The sequence below is a fragment of the Corythoichthys intestinalis genome, chromosome 2 (genome assembly GCF_030265065.1).
Source record: "Corythoichthys intestinalis isolate RoL2023-P3 chromosome 2, ASM3026506v1, whole genome shotgun sequence".
NCBI classification, from domain to species: domain Eukaryota; kingdom Metazoa; phylum Chordata; class Actinopteri; order Syngnathiformes; family Syngnathidae; genus Corythoichthys; species Corythoichthys intestinalis.
In genome coordinates, this window is record NC_080396.1 from 29504606 (window position 1) to 29525656 (window position 21051).

The following is a 21051-nucleotide window of genomic DNA, read 5'->3' on the forward strand; positions in this document are numbered from 1 at the left end:
ATCTTGCGACTGAAAAACTTAACACAATTGAAATTTTCTTTGGATGAACATATTTTCTGCTGAGCTAAGCACTGGCCTAACTTGGTATAATGTCCCTTGTTCTTGTATATAACTGTCATAGACTTCACGATCACATTTCACGCTAAAAATGACGAGGGCCAGTCCACATGAGGCAATAGTGACATTGGAATTCAACCTAAATAACTTTTTATTGTATATAGGAAAAATGCTAAATTTGCTTTTGTTGAGTAAAATCAAGATGATTCTGCATGCTTTCCTCAAGTATCCAGTTTCTGATGTGAAAATGGAGTGATTTATCAGCTGTTGAGAACTTATGTCAAAATTGCACTAAATTAAAGAAAAAATAAGTCGCTATTTCGGGCAAAAACTAATATGATGCATTAAATATTGCCATTGATCCTGAAAATACAGGTGATTATCTCTGCATTTGGTGATTTTTGTGCATCTAGCGTAAAATCTGAGAATGTTATAGCCATTTTAAATTTTGTTATACTTTTTACAAACAATAATTAATCAGGATCAGGGAACGACTTTGAATTTTGTTATACCGCTGCTCATGGAGACTCGTATATGCCAAGGGGAGGTGCCTGTTTTGGTTTTACTGTAGGTCGCTAGCAGCTTTGGTTTTGAAAATAATTGACTTTTAAGTTTTTCAAAATCGGCCCCCTACGGAGCGGCCCCGTTTACCATCAACTGATAGTGAAGTCTATGTATCAGTATAGCTTTTCTGGCTAACAAGTATACAGTACCTAAGCATTTTATCCCCTCATTCCCCACTGCTATAAGATGGCCATTCAAGGGGAATACTGACTTTCCTGTAAATTAGACAGAGGAATGGAAACAGACCAAAAAAATGTCAAATATGTCTTTTCTTACTGAAGCAGGATTAACGTGACAGAGGGAGGTTTTAATTGATTACATTTAAAAGAGCAACAAGCAAAGTACATAATCTAATAATCAGAGAGTTAGTAAAATAAAACTACTTGTTAGTAAGATATGGTGACTTCTGGGTGATTCGGACATTTAGATGTCTATGGCCCAGGGTTGTGAACATCCTGTTTTATTCTCTCCATTCTGTAAATCAACCAAATGAAACAAATTAGAATTCACATTTAGAAAAACAAAATTATTGATAAATTTCTTATCTTTAAGTCGTCACACATTTAAAAACACAATAAAGAATATATTGATTAATTTCTCATAAATAGACAAAAACCAAACATAAAAGCAATGAATAAGAATTTTGAAAAAAGCAAGCACTTTTCGATCATACAGTGCTGCTCAAAAGTTTGTGAACCCCCTCAACATTTTGGAATTTTCTATTATTTCAACCTGATTTCCTAATCAATCAATTCAGTAGGTTTTTTTTTGTTTTTTTAACAGTTGTGTTGTCGAGACTAAATTAAAAAGAGTTTTCATCAACTGATGTAGGTGCAAAATTGAACTGTTTGGTCACAACCAAAACCGCCATGTCTGGCGAAAAGTCAACACTGCATACCACCAAAAGAACCTTCTCCCAACAGTGAAGCATGGAGGTGGGAATGTCAAGATCTGGGCTTGCTTTTCATCCTCAGGACCTGGACAACTCCACATAGTCCAGGGAATCATGAATTCTGAGGAATATTGTCAAATCCTAGAACATAACCTGACGCCATCTGTTTTGAAGTTAAAGCTTGGCAGAAGGTGGATCATGCAACATGATAATGATCCAAAGCATTCCAGCAATACAACCAAGGAATGGCTGAAAAAGAAGAAGATTCGTATTCTGGACTGGCCCAGTCAAAGTCCTGACCTAAATCCCATTGAAATGCTGTGGCGGGACCTGAAGCGAGCAGTTCATGCCAGACGCCCATCAAACCTCTCTCAACTGACTGCGTTCTGCAAGGAAGAATGGGCAAAAATCCCCCAAAGTAGATGTGAGAGGCTGATTAGTCACTACAGAAACCGTTTGGTTGAGGTAATCTCTGCAAAAGGAGGCGCAATATCCTGTTAACTGAAGGGGTTCACATACTTTTGCACACATGATATCTGAGTTTTTCTTAAATCAACCACTTTTGTTAAATAAAGAATGACAATATAACTATTTCTTTTGTTTCGGTCCATTATTTGGAATGTCAGTATTGTGGATTTGGGTATAACTTAACATTTAATAAGGTTATTTTAGTTTTTTTTACAAAAAATCTGACCATCCCTGTGGGGTTCACAAACTTTCGAGCAGCACTGTATTGTTTGTCAAAAATACAGCTTCACACCTGAGTGAAAGGGGATGCACATGCAAGGCAAATCCGCTCTGCAGTCGCTGGGCTGTCCAGAGAAAATGGACCTGTTAGGCCGACATCTTTGCGTGCTGCTGCGATAGCATCTTTAATGGCAAAGAACACTGAACTCCCCAAGAAGAGGATGGGTTCGCCGATACCCTAAAGAAAGAACAGATCGGCAGTGGAAGTGCAGATAGGTCACCATCAACAATCAGACACCTGCATCACATGACTACTAACCTTGGAGGAGTATATGGCATGGGGATTGTAGGAGTCGGAGAGGAGAAAGACATTGAAGCTCAGCGGCATGTCACACACTGCAGGGATTTTGTACTGAGATGGGCCTCGTGTGTAGAGAAGACCCGAGGGAGAAAACTTTAACTCCTCCAATGTGAACAGACCCAAACCCTGCATGAATGCCCCCTCAATCTGCAACAGGCAATTTGCAAGGAAACACATGGTTGTTACTTCATATTACATGAAGAAGTCCAATACTCTGTAAGAAAAACAATAAAAAGCCTGTCTGGATAGCCATAGGTCTCACTTGGCCAATGTCCATGGAGGGGTTCAAACTTTGGCCAATGTCAGCTACAATGTTTGTCGTCACAGTCTGCTAGGGCCAAAAAACAATGTGAGAGTCTTCTACATAGCAAAAGACATATACTAGGAGCCGAACAGACCCTGTAGTCTCCGGTAAGACAGTCCAGCTCCACTTCACAACAGCAGACCCCATATGTGTAGTAAGGGTAAGGCCGTCCCTCCATTTTGTCCCAGTCCATGTGACTGTCTGCGCCCCTGTTGATGCAAACAGTAAGACTATATTCGTGTGCACAGTTTAGTAAACAAGGACATTTAAATTTGTGGATCAAGTCAGTACCTGAAATTACTTATAGAATCAATGTTCACCATTGAAGCTAAATTCATCTGCTTTAAATTTCCAAAACCCACATTTTTTGCATGTACGCTTTTAATACAAAAACTTTTTTTTTTTTTTTTTTTTAAACAAAAGAGAGTGGAAAAGTGTATTTCAAGAAGTAAACTGGTTTCATAAAGTGTAGTTGCTGGACGTCTGGACAAGCCAAAGTCACATCAACAAGAGTATTATAATAATTGTCTCTTCCAAATTTCCTGATAATGTAATTGTGGCTTTACACTACGCCTAGGCCTGTCAGAAGAGGCAAATGCAGTTATGCAAAATATTTAAAAAATAAAATAAAAAAAAAAAGTACCCCTGTCGAGAACTCATCTATTTACTTGCATAACGTCTCACTATACTTAGGTCTCTTAGTACTGAGGATCTCAAACATTACTATCTAGTAGAATGTCAGAGGCTCACCTGTGATATCCAGTCGCAGACAAACTGATCTTCTCCATAATCGCTGCACTGACCTGTGAAGAAAGTCATAAAATACTACTAAAGCTGTTTTGTTTGTGACATAGAGACTCATTTCTCATCCCAACGCACCCAATTCTCCCAAGTTCCTTTAGGGTTCTTCTTGCGGATTGGCTCCAGTCGCTGGTATAGAGTCTGGCAGGCATTCTTAGGAAAGAAATAATATGACTTTGTTGACATTTGTAGTTAAAAGCTTGAAAGATAATTTGATCATCACATAGGGCCTGAATTATTAAGATCTGAAATGTATTACTCCCATCATTATTCAATCATTTACCATAAACTATACATTTCAAGCGAAACAGGCAGTCTGTATGCTCGTGCTTGAAAATAGTCATTGAAAAAAGGTAGAAAAATGGTTTAGACCTTGACGGCCATGCCATTGGCATCAGTGCCAAAAGAAGCGGCAGAGGGAAATCCGTTGGGGATTGCGCTGGTGCTGGTTTCACTGATGTAGACCTTTGACAATGGGATGTGAAGTTCCCTGCTCGCCACCTGCCCGCAAATTTATGGAGAGATTATTCTGAAATATAACACCGGCTTAAACCATCAACTTCCTACCTGTTGAATTTTGGTATGAACTCCTTGACCCATCTCTGTCCCAGCATGTGTTACCAGAACAGAGCCATCTCCATAGATGTTCACCAGAGCAGCTGCCTAAATATACAGAACATTTCCTCGTGGTTTTGAAAGCTGCCACACAAACAGAATCAACCTACTTGATTCATGACGCCCTCTGCAAAGGCGATGCCATATTTGATCGGGATGATTGCCAGGCCCCTTTTCTTCCAACGGTTTTGCTGGTTAAACATGTCCACAGCAACACGACGAACACTAAAGTCTGACTTGACCTTACAATCTTCCCAACAACGCAGCAAGTTCTCCGGGCTGAACTCCACTTTGTAGTGGGTGAGTGACGGCCCTTTGTACATGTTGTTTTCCCGAACCTGGTCAATCATTATGATTAACATTATCAAAACTCATGCTTATATATAAAAAAAAAAAAAAAATTCAAAAGTTGAGGTGCTTGTAAATTATTGCTGTGTATATCAGTTAAATTTTATTTGACCTGATCAGCAGGACACTGTAGCACTAGCCCCACATCATTGATCAAGTTCTCCACAACGCAGGCCACCTGAGGCACACCAAAGCCTCTGAAAGAGGTGTTGGAGGGCAGATTGGTTCTGCAGGCAGCAGCTCGGCCACGCAGATTTGGAATGTTGTAGGCATTATCCAAATGTAGCAGGATCTTCTCCACCACCTGCAAGATAATCAAAGTCTAGATCTGTCAGCTCTGACTCTTATATGTTATCTTTTCCAATATTTCTATTACATTTTAAATTGCGTAGGTTGAATTTGATTGCTTTAGAAATTTTCTTGACTTGACTTTTGAAAGTAAAATCTGATTCAAGGACGACTCCAAGGTAGTTGAAGTCTTGAACCAGTTTAAGCTCCTCACCCCTGAAGCATTTGAACTGCAATTACATTATTTTGTTTGGAAAACATGCAGACAATCTTTGTAGAGTTTAGAAGGAGGCATGATTTTGTGAGTCAAGTTACAAAGGCCTTCTTTAGGTCCAAAAATACTGCACCAACACAACCAGTCTGTCCAGGAAACCTTTAGTTTTTTTTCTTAAAAGACTGATGGTGCAATAATATTGACAACAATAAATTCCAGCAAAATCTCAGGAGGAAGTTTAAGTTCATGACATCTAAGGTGTGTGTTTTTTAACATTATAGAACACCACCACCTTACCTGTTGTCTTGCTTTTCTAAAAACATTATAACAAGCTGTTAAAGTGAAGGCTTCTGGACACAAAGATAACAACCATTTTTCGGACAAAACCATAAAATCAAAATTCTTATTAATTAGTAAGTTCTTTATCTGTTCTCTTTTGGTTTAAATGTGGCCAATATGTAGGTGTGGAATAAAGCTACGTACAAAGATGGATTCATCAACTGCGTTGCCAGCATTGGTCCATAGTTGGATATCCGCTGCCAGGATCTTTCCATTTTTCTGGAAACCAACCTGAAAAACACACACATTCTGACAAACTGCTCCTAAATTAATTTTTAATTTGACAATACCTTATATTTTCCCAGCAGAGGGTGCCTTCCGCCAGTGATCAGCATATCCTCACCTCGCTCCAGAACACAGCGGACTGCACGATTAGTCCTTAAGGAAAAATCAGAACCCAGTATTTTGACCGGAAGAACAACAGCTTGGGTTTTTGCTTTTTTTTTGTTTGTGATCTATGAAAACCCACTTCCATGCAGCAACAGAGGTGATACAAGCCAATATGCTGGTTTTAACAACTTTCCCTCCAAATGCTCCGCCCAGTCTCTTGACATGACAGCTGACTCGATTTGCCGGGATGGCCAATGTCTCGGCAACAGCCATCTAGAGCCAGGAAATATGATGGCTCACCTGATGTCATAAGTGAGGAAACGCATTGCGGACGGAACCAAAGTACCTGCACGGATGTAGGCCATTGAGACGATATATAAATTTTAAACTCTGTCTGCTCGCCCACTGGCACGACTAGCATGCTTTGGGTCTCCATGTAGAAATGCTCTTGGCCTCCGATACGGATTATCCCTGAGCAAAATGTCAAAAGATTCACAATTCAGTGGGTCATTTTACAACACAGGGTATGAAAACAATTACCTTCATGAACCTGATCAACACTTTTGAAGGCCTCTTCCACATTTCCTCTCTCGATCTTCCTCCTTGGCTCATAGTAGGAAGAACTTTTGATGGCGTCCTGTTCCAAAAAGGAACAGACAAGTTGTAAGAAATGTACCATTCCATAGAAATATTCTTCCTTTTGTAAGATGTTACTGTAAATACACCTCGATAGTAAAAATGGGTTCCGGCAAGTCTTCATAGCTAATTTTCACCGCTGATGCACCTCTTTTGGCATGGGCTCTGGTGTCCGCCAATACAGCACACACTATCTGACCAATGCAAGACACCTGGATACAAACAATAGCAGCATTGAACATGCAGTCGGGTATCAATCAATTAAGAAGTTGAGAGGGGGGCACATTTTCAGGGAGTAAACCAGACTTTTTTGAGCAATTCATCATCTTGCATTCCACTGCTCTTATCCCTATTTACCTAAGGACTGACAAACTGCACTCAAAAAAATGAAACTTGGTATTTATGCAAGGACCTTATTTCAAGTGGTTTCACACAACTGCTTTAAGTAACTATTAAGTTCTATAGTTCAATGAAAAATGCCTAAATGATTCAAGTAAGACTTAATAAACTAATTGAAAAGTTAAGCAATTCCAGATCAAACCTTATACATGCAAAATGTGTAACCACACTCAAGAAAATGAAATAGTATTTATACAAGAACCTTATTTCATGTGGTGACACACAACTGCTTTAAGTAGAGATGGATGCCGATCGATCGGGTCCGATCACGTCATTTTCAAAGTATCGGAATCGGCAAAAAATATCAGCCATGCCTTATTTTAATATATATATATATATATATATATATTTTTTTTTTTTTTTTAATTAAATCGTTTTCTAATTGTATTTAACGTTACAGACAGAATATCTTACACTTATCCAGAGTCTTTAGTTTAGGCTTAAGGTAGGGTTATCAAATTTATCCCAATAACGGCAGTAATTTTTTTTTTTTAATGTATCACGTTAAATATTTAACGCAATTAATGCATGCCCTGCACGACCCACTCACGCATTGTCGCGCTCCATCTGTTATGACGCCGTTATGCCTATATAGACAGCTAAAAGGCAGTGTATAATGAGTATAGTGAATTTTGGCAGCCTTTGGAACATTATTTTAATTGGCGAAAGCCTTACAGTCCCTCTCACTACGATTAGAAATATCATCGGAAGCAATGTGGGGAAGCAAGGTAGCAAGTGATCATTTTCTTAACACCTTATGTTATTTCCCAACGCAGAGAAGATATATCAATTGATAGCACTACGCACAGTCATGGGTCCACTTCCCATCATGCATTTGGGTTGAATGGCTGCAGTATTATTTACTGAAAGCTCAGCAAATACACTAGATGGCAATATTTAGTCACAATATACAAAGTCACAAGTCTTTCTATCCGTGGATCCGTCTCACAGAAAGAATGTTTATAATGTAAATGCCATCTTGAGGATTTATTGTCATAATAAACAAATACAGTACTTATGTACTGTATGTTGAATGTATATATTCGTCCGAGTTTTATTCATTTTTTTTCTTAATGCATTGCCAAAATGTATATGATCGGGAAAAATTATTGGGAATGATTGGAATTGAATCGGGAGCAAAAAAAAGCAATCGGATCGGTAAATATCGGGATCGGCAGATACTCAAACTAAAATGATCGGGATCGGGAGCAAAAAAAACATGATCGGAACAACCCTAGCTTTAAGTAAGTTATGTCGTTAAATGAAAAAAAAAGCCTAAATGATTTAAGTAAGACATAATATACTACTTGAACAAGTTAAGCAATTCCTATTCAAACCTTTTACATGCAAAATGTGTAACCACCTTTTGTTTTCTTACAATGTTAGTATTAATTTTAAATATTTATTGTGATGTTGTTTATATTATGGATGAGTGGGGGATCCAAGTGCAGAACAAGGTCCTAACTGGCAATTGTACCTTACTGTTTCGCTCGTGAGCGGTAACAGAGGGACTTTGCATCCCTTAAGTTAGCACAGAAGTAAGGCTAAACCTATATGTGTTTTTTGTTTTGTTTTTTTTTCAAACAAATACACTCCAGCTATGTACAGACAAAATGACATACACTCATGGTGTGACGTCACCCACAAGTCTTTGTTTTCGGACGCATGCACTTAATCTGGGTGTGGCTGATTAACTCTGCTAGTACCTTTAGGTCTGCTAGAGGTGTCTGTATTCAATTCACTTAATTAACACTGCGCCAAGAGCGATCTAACACTACTAGTGTTAAAACAACACCCAAATCAACACCAATCAACTGAAAAATAAATTACACCAAAAACTCAGCAAATATGCAAATTTTTTTCGATGCCGATTTTTGTTTTTTCTTGACTTTTTTTGCCAAAATCATCAGTATTAAAACAATAAAAGGCTTGGACTACTTCAGTTGTGTGTAATGCATCCAAAATATATGAAAGTCTAATGTTTATCAGTACATTACAGAAAATAATGAACATTATCACAATATGCAATTTTTTTTTAAAAGGACTACCGTAATTTCCCAAATATGAAGCGCACTTTTTTCCCCCCAAAATCAACTTGTAAAATCATGGTGCACATTATAAACGGGTACATGGATGGAGACAGAAATATAATGTATATAAACCAATTTTTTGTAATTGACATGGCCATGTTGTGTTGAAGAAACGTATGCGGCGACCCGTTGCCGACCATTACGGTACGTGACGTCACCATTTTGTTTCGGTAATACTTCCCTCTAATCGGCCAAATGATTTCGTCTGTGTTAAATTCCGTTTTTTTCACTCTTCATAAAGCACAGAATTTAGTTTCTCGAACTCATTTGAGTCAACGTTTATTGCAGCTCCGCAACTCGGACCATAACAAACGTAACAACACACTTCCTGTGTGTGTCCGTCAACTACAGTATATCTGTCGGTCGGAACACTCAAACCCAAATAACCATAGTTCCTATTGTTACTGTCGTGTTGACAGCGATGAGCTGTCACCGATTAACTTAAACATTCTCACTTTCATTTTACCGTATCAATCCATGGAACAAACATATATTCATCATGACGAAACAAGCAAGTTATACAGCAGCCTTTAAAAGAAAAGTCACATCTGTTTTGTTTTCTGGTTTCCCTAGATTCTGGTAAATTGGAGAAGTTGTCAAATCATATTATTATCGTAAATATTGTCAGTTTATGGTCATGTTTTGAACTACCAATGTGCTAGCTATGCTTGTGCTATGTTTCACCAGTCAGTGAAATGACATTTCTGTATCTGTACACGAGCTCTGTTTTCTTGTATTCTTCTATTTATTGGGGCTAAAATTAGGGTGCGCATTACAAACGGATACAATAATTTCCCCTAGATTTTACAAGTAAATTTGGGGTGCGCATTATATTCGGAAAATTACGGTAGTATGTTGAGCAATGCTTTTTCATAAGTGTTTTATTTGACTCTCTTACATGATTAATACAACAATGGATTCAGTAATGTGTTACAACACAAAGCTAATGTGTATATACAATGAAAAACACCTATTTAAAACTTATAATCACGTTACGTATATATTAAGCAATGCTTATTCATGAGTGTTTTAATTGACTCTCTTAGATGATAAATACAACAATGGGTTGAGTAATGTGTAAAAACAAAACTAACAAAAACACTTATTTAAATGTTGAAATAGTGCATGTTCATTATTTTAAGTGAGTTAAAACACAATGATAGCTGAGAAAGAGTGCTCAGATGATTAGTGTAAATCCCGGATTGTGGACATGATTAGCGAAATTGAGTAAAATGTCATTCTTGCCATCACGCTTACTATTCACAAATTAGAATTGAAGCAAAATGTTTCGGACCATTTTCATAATTATTTCAAAAAGTCAAAATCATTTAGTTCTGGCCTCTTAAAAGTTCATATGTTCTCATTTACATATTCCTGCATGAAAGCAAAGCGATTTTATAAACATTCTATGCAAAATGTCATTCAAGGACATCAGATGACTTTAGAAAAGCGATCAATATTCCTGCCCATTTTCTGACACATTTTGAGCAAATGGCATTTAGGGACATCAGATGACTTAGGAAAACAGATTAATTTTACTGCCCATTTTCTGACATTTTGAATCAAACAGTAACACAGTAAATCCTAAAAATTACACAGTAGCCTAACTTTTCGCAACAAAGTTGAATAAGATTAATTATTTACCTGTGACTCAGCGAGTATTTCTTCATCATAACCCAAAATGACACGGGTTTTCTTCCCAGGAATATCTTTTGCTGTGATGATTTCAGCGACACCAGGAAGTAGCAGGGCATCGCTTGTGTCCACATTTCTGTTGAAATAAAAATAAAACATGAAGCAGGAGGAATATGAGATAATACTCAGGATTGTTTTCCTTACATGATCTTAGCATGTGCATGTGAACTTGTGACCAGAGCAAGGAAAAGCTCGCCATCGATCTTAGGGAGGTCATCGCAGTAAATTGCCTCACCCGTGGCCTGGCTTATGGCGGAACTATGCATGATGGGGCGGCCCACAAGATCCTGATCGCTCTGACACTCAGACACATGCTGAAAAAGAGCCACGGTTTTTAAATGATGGCCATGAGATATGTTGTCATGGATGGATGGATGGATGATGGATGGATGATGAATGGACGGACGGACGGACGGACGGATCGATCGAGCTATGTGTGTGTGTTCTCAGTCTTTTTTTTCATTCCAGCATCTGGTTAAGATGGATGGGCGGGGCTGTGTGACGCACCTGTGGCGCATTCGGATCACTCAGTATTTAAGGGTTAGAGTTTTCCCACACTACCATGCCCATGAGCAAAAGGAAAACGTATCCTGTCACCCAGTCATTCCTGCTGTGAAGTCTAAGTTTGGGGACCATCAAAGCCAATTTAAGGTAATGAGGGAGACTTCAATTTTTTTCCCCCTTGAATGCAGGAGCGTCCTGGTGTGGATTACTGCACAGAAATATTGCAATGCTGAAGCATTGTAATACAAGACGTCATTACTGGGCAAGACATGCTGCAGAATATGTAATATAGCAGAGGCATTAGAGCTAGTCAAAATCTTGTTTTCGACTTCATTAAAATGGAAGGCTGGAGAATTCCTTTTTTGATATTTGAAACCTTTTTATGGAATGTAATCACCCTGACTCTATCTCTTGCAATCGCCGAATCAATTGAGTCTGAGACCCCTTTTTAGCATGCAATCTTTTAATAGCATCGCTTTAATTTCTTCCACTACCTTTCTAGCCACCACAGTTTATTCAAATTACTCATTCACCTTCTTTCTGTCGCTGGTCCCCATCAGTGACCCTAAAGAGTCCATCTTGGGCCCCCTCCTTTTATCACAACTCTTATCACTATTTGGTTAAAATTAAGCTCTAACTCTCCAGTAACAGTGGGATATGAAATTTGGGTCCGATAGCCAAGCGATACCTGGAACTGCTGCTGGCTCTGCTGGATTTCTCTGGGTAGCGGCTTAATGTTCACCACAACATTGTCTTCAATCAGATTCTGGAACATACAATTAGTTAAAAACCTCCACAATTTAAACAAGGTGAACAATGAGGCAAGTGGTTACCATCTCTCCGAGGATCTGCAGGACCTCTAGGTTGAATTTGAAGAGGAAGCTGACAGTCAGAGCTCGGCGGAATTCTGCTTTTCCACCCGGAATTGAAGGTAGGAGATCAAATTCCTTCATGAGGATATCATAAGCCCGGCTGAGGGTTTCATCATTCCAAGGTCTGAAAGAAATTTAGTTGATTTAACACCAATTAACAGATGGACTTTAAGTTAAAACATCTTCAATAATAAAGAATATTATTAATTGCCTTGGATCCAACATTTGAAAATCAACACAAACAACATGGAAAATAAGAAGAAGAAGAAAAAAAAGACTGGCCTTGCAACAATAGAAGCGCAGGTTTTGGTGGCTCTAGCTGTTGTTGGCCCTACCCCTCCGTAGTATATAGCAACATCTTCCACTTCTCTGAATCCTTCAGCGAACAACACTCGCATGCCGGTAGTTACTGTGGCAAAAGCACTCTCCTTCCTTGGAGCTTGGCGAAATGCTCGAACAAACTCTCTCTGTGGAAAACGATGGCATGTGCAAAAAATATTCATGCTAGCTTCAATGTGTTTAATAAGTATGTATTGGCAAGATTTTTACTTGTCTGGAAAAAGGAATCAGCACAGACGTTACTATCTCTTCTGGCTTCAGCACCGTTTTTCCAAAGCTCACAAAGAATTCTTTATCGAGAGGAACCTCACGTCGTCCATCTGGAGAAGTACCATACGGAATGTGTCAAAGTGAAGATTTCACCTGAAGTTTCCGCAGCTCTAACTCTTACCACAGCAGAGGGTGCTCACACTGCAATTCCCAGCCGCCAGGACTGGGTTCAGGTCTGAGTTTGGATACGCGCTCATGATGTTTCCTCCAAGAGTCTAAAGAAACAAAATGCCGGTCAGATGTTTCTTAATTGTTTTACAGTGACTTCCCCATGATCCTTCCTTGTTGAAGGCCCTTTTGGAAGGCTATACTTACAGCAACATTGCGAATCTGTTGGCTTCCCAGGTTTCCCAGCTGCTTGATTAGTGCCTTAAAGAGCTCTGTCTTCTCCACTGGATACTGGTTGCATATCTTCTTTAAAACCATCCACATCTCCGAAAGGGTTAAGCCCACCCCCATCCAAACACCTATTGGGAACCAATAACTGGTCAATTGACCAAGTAATGACTGTCAAAGCAATATCTAGGGGCTTTTACCCACCGTGTTTTGTCACAGTCACCTCATATAGCTCCTTTACTCGAATGGCAGATATCACTAGTGGATGCACGACGCCTTTAAATTTTATATTCACCCCTTAAAACAAAGTACAGAGGTCAGCACATAACATGCAAAATTTATCTAATTCTTCAGAAGACATGATATTAATTTTGACCTATATTAGTGTTTCCCATGATCAGTGGAGCCTCTGGGTTGCTAGTCTTCAGCTGCACTAGCTCCTCTAGCAGGACGGGGGACACCCATGTCACCCTCTCCCCACGAAAGGTGAGCATTTGGGGCTTGGTGGTCTCCATCATTAGCTAGGGCCAAGAAAAGCAGGTCAGATGAGCAGCACAACATCCGTCCGTCCGTCCTGCCATTAATCCATCCACTTTCTATACTGTCCGTTCTCAGTAACGTCAGGGTAAATTTAAACCAGTCACATCTTATTTGGGGAGATAGCGTACAAATGTATTGAAAATCCACTGGAAAACATGGGGAGAACATGCAAACTCCCTGAGCCACGATTCCAATCTTGACTGAGACAGACATGCTAAGTCACCATACTTCCCTATGGTGTACATCGTAAATTAATGTATTTCTTGAAATGTCATTGTCATTGCACTGCTAATTCCTGAGCGTTGTCACATGTATCTCACGAAGTAATACAGTGTATCACAAAAGTGAGTACACCCCTCGCATTTCTGCAGATATTTAAGTATAACTTTTCATGGGACAACACTGACAAAATGACACTTTGGTTCATACTAATCTTAATGTCTTAATGCATGAATCCGATTTTTTCGTGTTTTTTCGACTCGAGTGAGGCATTAACTTCCCGGTCTGAACGTGACAAGTCACATAGAACTGGACCATTAAAAATCCGATCTGGGTTACATTTTTCCAGAATGTCGCGGCGGTCTGTACTGTCAAGCCTCCCAAATTGGAATTCATGCAGCAATTACGTCATCAAAGAGCAAGAGAGACGCTACGGTAGCGGTGCAGCTGTGCGTTATTAGCGCCTAGCTTGCATTGAACACGGCTTTTGGGGAAGGGCCGGGCTTGACAACAGTCATAAAAAAATTTAAATGGGTTGATGATAAGCCTGAGAATGATCGGTTTTCTCTCTGCTCTATATGAGCAATATTTCAACATTGCTTACACGGCCGAGAGTCGGGGCAAACTGCCCGTATGTGTGTGTGACATGCACGGACAATGCGTTCATAATATCGATCCATATACTGTAAACTTTGAATATAAGCCTAAACGGGGATTATTTATGTCTGATATTTGTGTCCTCTTTTTGAAAATCAAAATATGATATCCCTGGAATGACGGGTGACACCCAGCATGTGTGGTAATTTGTTTTGATGCTTTTGCGCATGCGGGTCTTCTTGCTCAGCGCGTGTCGGACTGCGAATTAGTGCGCATGCGTAATACTTGAACGGTCTCAATGGACAAAAGCAGCCTGAATGGGCACGCCAAAAAAACAGATATGACAAAAAATCAGATTTGTGCATTAAGACCTGTAGTATGAACCTAGCCTTTGACACAATGAACAGTAGTCTGTGTGCAGCTTATATAATAGAGTTAATGTATTTTCCCCTCAAAATAACTCAAAAATATAGCCATTAATATCTAAACCCCTGGCAACAAAAGTGAGTACGCCCCTTAGAAACTACATACATCCCTAAATATCCAAATTGAGTACTGCTTGTCATTTTCCCTCCAAAATGTCATGTGAATCGTTACAGGAGTGCTGTCAGCATTACTGCAGAGATTGAAGAGGTGGGAGCTCAAGATGTTAGTGCTCAGACCATACGCCGGACTTTACATCCAATTGGAGTGCATGGCTGTCACCCCAGGAGGAAGCCTCTTCTGAAGACGGTACACAAGAAAGCCCCCAAACAGTTTGCTGAAGACATGTCAACAAAGCACATGGATTACTGGAACTATGTCCAATGGTCTGATGAGACGGGCGGGCTTTCTTGTGTACCATCTTCAAAAGAGGCTTCCTCCTGAGGTGACAGCCATGCACACCAATTTGATGTAGAGTGCGGCGTATGGTACCAGAGGTTGCGCTAGACTTTTTCGTTGTCTGTCATTTTGACTGACAGGGTCATAAAAATCTGGTCATAATCTATTTTTACCCGTCACTTAAATTTTTTAAATGATAATAATGACATATTCAATAGCAGTGTTGGTCAAAAGCGGTGCGTTACTTACTCAACTCTGAATAAATTGAAGAAACTACCAGCCATGTTGTGTCTACTCTCTGCTCTGTTGATTTGTCATCCAAGACTCGGGGTGCGTTCAGGTTTGACAATAGCGCACGTACTTCTGACTCCAAGCTGTTTGTCCCTGCTCATTCAATTAGGCTACGTTCATACTACAGGTCTTAATGCACAAATCCGATTTTTTTGTCATATCCGTTTTTTTGGCGTGCCCGTTCCGACTGCTTTTGTCCATTGAGACCATTCAAGTATTACGCATGCGCTCTAATTCGCAGTCCGACACGCGCCGGTGCGCAGAAGCATCAAAACAAATGACAAGTCATCCGTCATTCCAGGGATATCATATTTTGCTTTTCAAAAGGAAGAGACAAATAACAGACATAAATAATCCCCGTTTAGGTTTATATTCACAGTTTATATGGATCGATAGCATGCACGCACTGTCCGTGCATGTCACACACACATACGGGCAGTTCGCTCCGACTCTCCAAGACGGGCTGCAGCCAGATCCCTCTCCCGACTCTCGGCCGTGTAGGAAATGTTGAAATATAGCTCACATAGAGCAGAGAGAAAACCGATCATGCTCATGCTTATCCTCAACCCATTTTTATTTTTTTATGACTGTTGTCAAGCCCGGCCCTTCCCCAAAAGCCGTGTTCACTGCAAGCTAGGCGCTAATAATGCACAGCTGAAATCGGATTTGGGACACTGGACGGTACAGACCGCTGGGACAGTCTGGAAAAATGTGGCCCAGATCGGATTTGAACCACATACAAAAATGACCCAGATCAGATTTGAAATGGTCCACTTCTATGCGACTTGTCCCGTTCAGACCGTCAAGTTAATGCCTGACTCGAGTTGGAAAAACACGAAAAAATTGGATTCGTGCATTAAGACCTGTAGAATGAACGTAGCCTTAGACAATGCTCTCCAAAGCTTCCTAACGTTTCCGTGTTTGCTACACCTGAATGCTAGTTCGGACATTTTTCCGAGTAAGGCCAACAACGTCATGCATCAAGAGAGACAATAGCTAATTAATATGCTCACTCGCCACCCTGTGGTCTGGGGTGTTAATTGCAACCTGTCAAAATGACGGATGGACTTCAGTTTTTTCCGTCACCGTTTTAAAAAACCGGTCAACGACGGAAAATATTCGGTTAACGCGACCCCTGTATGGTACGAGCACTAACAGGCTGACCCCCCACCTCTTCAATCTGCAGCAATGCTGACAGCACTCCTGTAACGAAACACATGACATTTTGGAGGGAAAATGACAAGCACTACTCAATTTGGACATTTAGGGATGTACGTAGTTTCTATGCGGCGTACTCACTTTTGTTGCCAGGGCTTTAGATATTAATGGCTATATTTTGAGTTATTTTGAGGGGAAAATACATTAACTCTATTATATAAGCTGCACACAGACTACTGTTCATTGTGTCATTTTGTCAGTCTTGTCCCATGAAAAGATATATTTAAATATCTGCAGAAATGCGAGGGGTGTACTCACTTTGTGATACACTGTATGTTCTCAGACATCTGTCCCAATCAGGGTACTCTATAATCTGGGTACAGTTTATGCAATATTTGCACAGTTAGATTATAACATTTTTGCACTGTTACATCAATTTCTATGCACAAACTGTCATTTGCACTATCATTTCAGGTCAGCCATTTGCCTCCTTGTATGAGTACTGTAAGTTGTCATGTACACGCTGTTGCACTCTGTTATATTACCACTACGTATTATTTTGCCATGTGTGAAATACCACTTTTCGGTCTCAGCCCTGCAGCGGTAACCTTTGTTTTTATATTAGCCTTGGTGAACTTTTGCTTTTGTTTTATGAGGTGCACATTATGGCGACACTTTAATGCTGCACAATGACAATAAAGGCATTCTATTCTATTCTGTTTGTACATGAAGATGCCTACAATCAGTTCTGGTGGAAAGATCAAGTCTTGTGTTTGGTCCAAAGGCATGAACTCTGATTTGTCAAACAACAAAGGAGTTTCCTGTAAAACATGACACGGACAAGTAAAGAATTCATCACGCTGGATTAAAATAGTTTTTCATGTGAAATACCAAGAAGAGAAACCATCCGTTACTAGCTCAACTGACATCAATTTGTTCTTTTGTGATTCCACAATTTGTGCCTCCGTTGACTTGACAACAGTTGACTTCCTGCTTGGATTAAATAACAATAGTTTTAGCTACAAAATAACTAAAAACTGGTGTGAATTCATAGCATGAAATCAGATATACCTTACAGAAGGTCCTGCAGCCATCAATGATGGGACGGTAGCCAGTGCACCGGCAAAGATTCCCTGAATTATGAAGGCAAAGATCAAAAGTAAATTGTTTGTCAGGGGGATATTTTGATCAATGCTTATGCTTATGCAGGAAAAGTTTGGGAGGGTGGAATACAAATTGAGTTAATCAAAAGGTACCGGCCAATGCCTGGGTGATATCATCTAGGGTGGGCTGAGGGTTGTTCCGCAGCAGGGTATACATGGACATCACCATGCCCGGAGTGCAGAAGCCGCATTGTGACCCGTGCGCCTTTGCTATTCGCTCCTGGAAGCAAATCATGACTACTAATGACACTGTCATATTGAGTGTTGTAATCATGCAACATCAATGGTGCAATCAACAGTGCCAATATCGGCATTTAAATGTCCTGGAATAAGGAGTAGGGAAATGAGTGAATGATTCCGAATACAGCGACTGACCAAAGTTTGTAGTCTACTGATGCATTGTTATAGTAAATGAGTAATCACATGAGTAATACAGGCTTGACCTGGACTGGGTGAATCCGGTTTTTAGTGCAACCGATGCCGTCCACAGTGGTGATGGCAGCTCCATGTAGCTGGCAGAGTGGAAGCAAGCAGGCGTTAGCAGAATAATGACTGTTGCGATTGTAAAGGTGTCCAAACGTTGACCTTAGGTTTTCAAACAGAAAAATGCAAGTATGCACGGACTAATGTGACATTCTGAAACTAATACCAATCCATCAAGACATTAGAAAAAGTCCAGACCCAATATGTAGGAGTTATTTGTACATTAGTAGCCCAAGATGAAATTGGTATGACTACGCCGTTGTAAATCTGCATTATTTCTTATTTCTCCACCTTTTGGTAGTTGTTGTCAGGTATGCTGGAAACCTCCCACTTTTACAACATGCACATGTTTCTTGCAGCCCATTCATTTTTTTAATAGAACTGTTTTTAATGTGCGTACCTGCTCTGGGCTGCAAAAAAAAAAAGGACTAAGGTCTGCAAAAGGCAGTTTTTGGTTAGCTGATTGTTGCAAGGTTGTTTTGTTATTATGTGTTTTGTGAAGCACAGTGGTACAGCTGTGCCTGTTGTACTGTAGATGCAGTCTTTCTGCTCTTCAAACCAAATATGGATTCGCTTCACTGTTTCTTGAGAAACTAAAGCAATTCCGAAGCTAATCTTTCTTTCACGGTAACCTGGTGACCAGAAGTCAACACAGCGATTCGTGGCTACATCTCATTGGATATAAAAACTACATGCACTGCGGAATTTTTTTTTTTTTTTTACAGAATTAGTTATTATATCCCCACATATCCAATTAATTCTAGCTTAAACTCAACATTCACATGTTATTTCTACAGAAATCATATTCAAATTAAAGAGAGTTTGGCAAATAAGTATTTAATGCATTTGACCTTTGTCCTCTTCTGTGATGTTTTGTGTTAATCTGTATCAAGGGATTGCTTCATCTAGTCCATGCTGCAGCAAACAAATGTTGGTTTAATCAGTATTTGCTGGCAGCCAGTTGTAATGTCCCTCAAAATGTGAAATTCTCAATGAATGAACCAAATGTTTTGACAATATACTGTGTATACCAAGAGTATGGGAAGACTGTTTCATTTTGAAGGATACTAAATGGTTTTGTTGGTAGGTCGATAGCGTGAGACCATCACAGTACAAGCCCCGCAGCCGCCTCCACCGCAACCATACTTTGTCCCAGTTAGCCTCACTGCCGTCATGGTCAAGGAGCAGTAATCATGAACATATAGATGACACTCACATGATTTGTTACATTAACAATTCGAGTGCATAATCTCTTGTGTGCAGGCACAAACGAAGGATACACTTCTGTCTGAGGAAGGACAATAGTGTTGTCTCAGGATCCGCATGTTTCTCTGTCACCTGTAGATTGCATAAATTAAGTCACTTTTACACCAATGCCAGAAATTCAGCACGAAGGAAGGGGAGTGAACCCTCTCAATGAGTGTACAGTGTCAGTTCCAAAGGATTACTTGTAAATGTGTTGTATGTAAAAGTTCTACATATCTGACTGTTTTGAATAAAGCTGCTCTCCTGGCTTCAAAGCACATTTAAACCACTGTAACATTAAACATTCAATTGGGGTATTCTTTAATGTACAATGCGTTGGAGCTGTACATTGTACGACTGCAAGTACCACAGTTTGCAAATCATTGTTTCTGAGAATTTTACCTAAGTTAATTTGTTATTTGTATACAGTGTATGGTAGAGTACATGGTTATTTTCTTCCACTGCAGAATTTATAACACACATTATAGAACTTTACCTAAGATAATTTGACATTTGCATACAGTGTATGGTACAGTACATGGTTATTTTTTTCCACTGCAGAATTTATAACACACGTTATAGAACTTTATCATTAACTTTCCAGTCATATTTGCTACAGCTGCACTATCTGTGACCAACTTTACTAACATGTTTACTTTTTTTATGTTGACCAAAGAGTTTCAACCTGCTGTATCGGCTCCACATGTATTATATAGCACTAACTTTACCTAAGTCATTATAGCTACACTTGCAGAATCAAGTGTATTTACCTGTAGTAAGCAAACATATTACTAAGATCAGATTGACATTTAGAGGAGAGGTAACATTGTTATTGAGTATTTCTAATATTGCGTATATTTTACGTACACAACTGGGTGAAAATAGCTACAATATTTTAATGAAATGGGCATGTTTGCAATGCACACAATTAACGCAGAACATTGGCATACATGCAGCCACACTGGGAAAAAGAGACTCACCAATAAAAACCTACCTTTTTTCCATTAACAAAGAAGAGCAAAGTGTCTTTTTCTGCTCCTGTGGACATTTTCACTTTGAGGACTCCACCATCAAAATACAATGCTGATCGCTGATCAGCTGATCAGAGCCAAATAATGAGGAATGTTGCTCATGCAGAAGCGGGGGTGTGCCTATCATTTCAAAAGTGGGTGGGATGAAGTTGTATGCAACTCCTATGTGGTAATCCTCCTCTTGCTACTGCTTGTCTTCATAGTGCCCAAAGGATTCAAAAACCACTGGATTAAAGTAATTAGGTTATCACACAATGACAGCAAAGTTAAGAAGGCAGATAATTAGGCGTTTAATGCCAAAACTAAACTAAGAAATTCATTAAAACATAATTCTTGCCAAAAGGTTCGCTGAACACAGAATTGAAAGAAGTGAAAAGATTTCAAAGCTGTCTTTCTTAGTCTTCTCTGTCTTCTTGCTGCCTTTCACACCAGTTGGGACAATGCGTACCACAGCTTTTCAAAAAATTGCAGTGAGTGTAGGAATCTATTTTATTTATATTATTATTATTATTTTTTTTTTAAATATATAATTTATTTTGGGGGGGGGGGGTAATTGCTATT

At 39.5% G+C, this 21051-nt stretch overlaps 1 protein-coding gene across 2 annotated transcripts; it reads right to left on the reverse strand.

Moving 5' to 3' along the window:
* Positions 1-907: 907 nt before the first annotated feature.
* Positions 908-20573, reverse strand: aox6 (aldehyde oxidase 6). Of its 2 annotated transcripts, none has more exons than XM_057830061.1 (35): positions 20454-20573; positions 19495-19552; positions 19283-19379; positions 18175-18283; positions 17825-17951; positions 17640-17701; positions 17496-17558; positions 17309-17389; positions 13318-13462; positions 13146-13238; positions 12921-13072; positions 12727-12820; positions 12546-12655; positions 12279-12463; positions 11958-12120; positions 11813-11890; positions 10765-10934; positions 10570-10696; positions 6526-6648; positions 6341-6437; positions 6147-6271; positions 5940-6073; positions 5761-5848; positions 5615-5701; positions 4742-4933; positions 4392-4619; positions 4234-4329; positions 4039-4167; positions 3745-3819; positions 3616-3668; positions 2960-3074; positions 2824-2889; positions 2520-2708; positions 2274-2438; positions 908-1095 (listed from the first exon to the last, which is right to left on the reverse strand). In XM_057830061.1, exons 1-35 carry the CDS (start codon positions 20505-20507, stop codon positions 1045-1047), a joined length of 3981 nt encoding a protein of 1326 aa, XP_057686044.1. In that variant the 5' UTR covers positions 20508-20573; the 3' UTR covers positions 908-1044. The 2 variants fall into 2 exon arrangements, with proteins under 2 accessions (XP_057686044.1, XP_057686042.1); XM_057830059.1 differs by having other exon boundaries at positions 17496-17561.
* Between the last annotated feature and the right edge of the window lie 478 nt (positions 20574-21051).

Coding starts and splice junctions, on each gene's coding strand:
- aox6 (XM_057830059.1), bottom strand. CDS start 20,507: ATGTCCACAGGAGCAGAAAAAGACACTTTGCTCTTCTTTGTTAATGGA. Junction 10,935..11,812: donor AGAGCCAGCAGCAGTTCCAG/GTATCGCTTGGC, acceptor GCTCTTTTTCAG/CATGTGTCTGAGTGTCAGAG. Junction 4,934..5,614: donor CAGTTGATGAATCCATCTTT/GTACGTAGCTTT, acceptor ATTATCTTGCAG/GTGGTGGAGAAGATCCTGCT.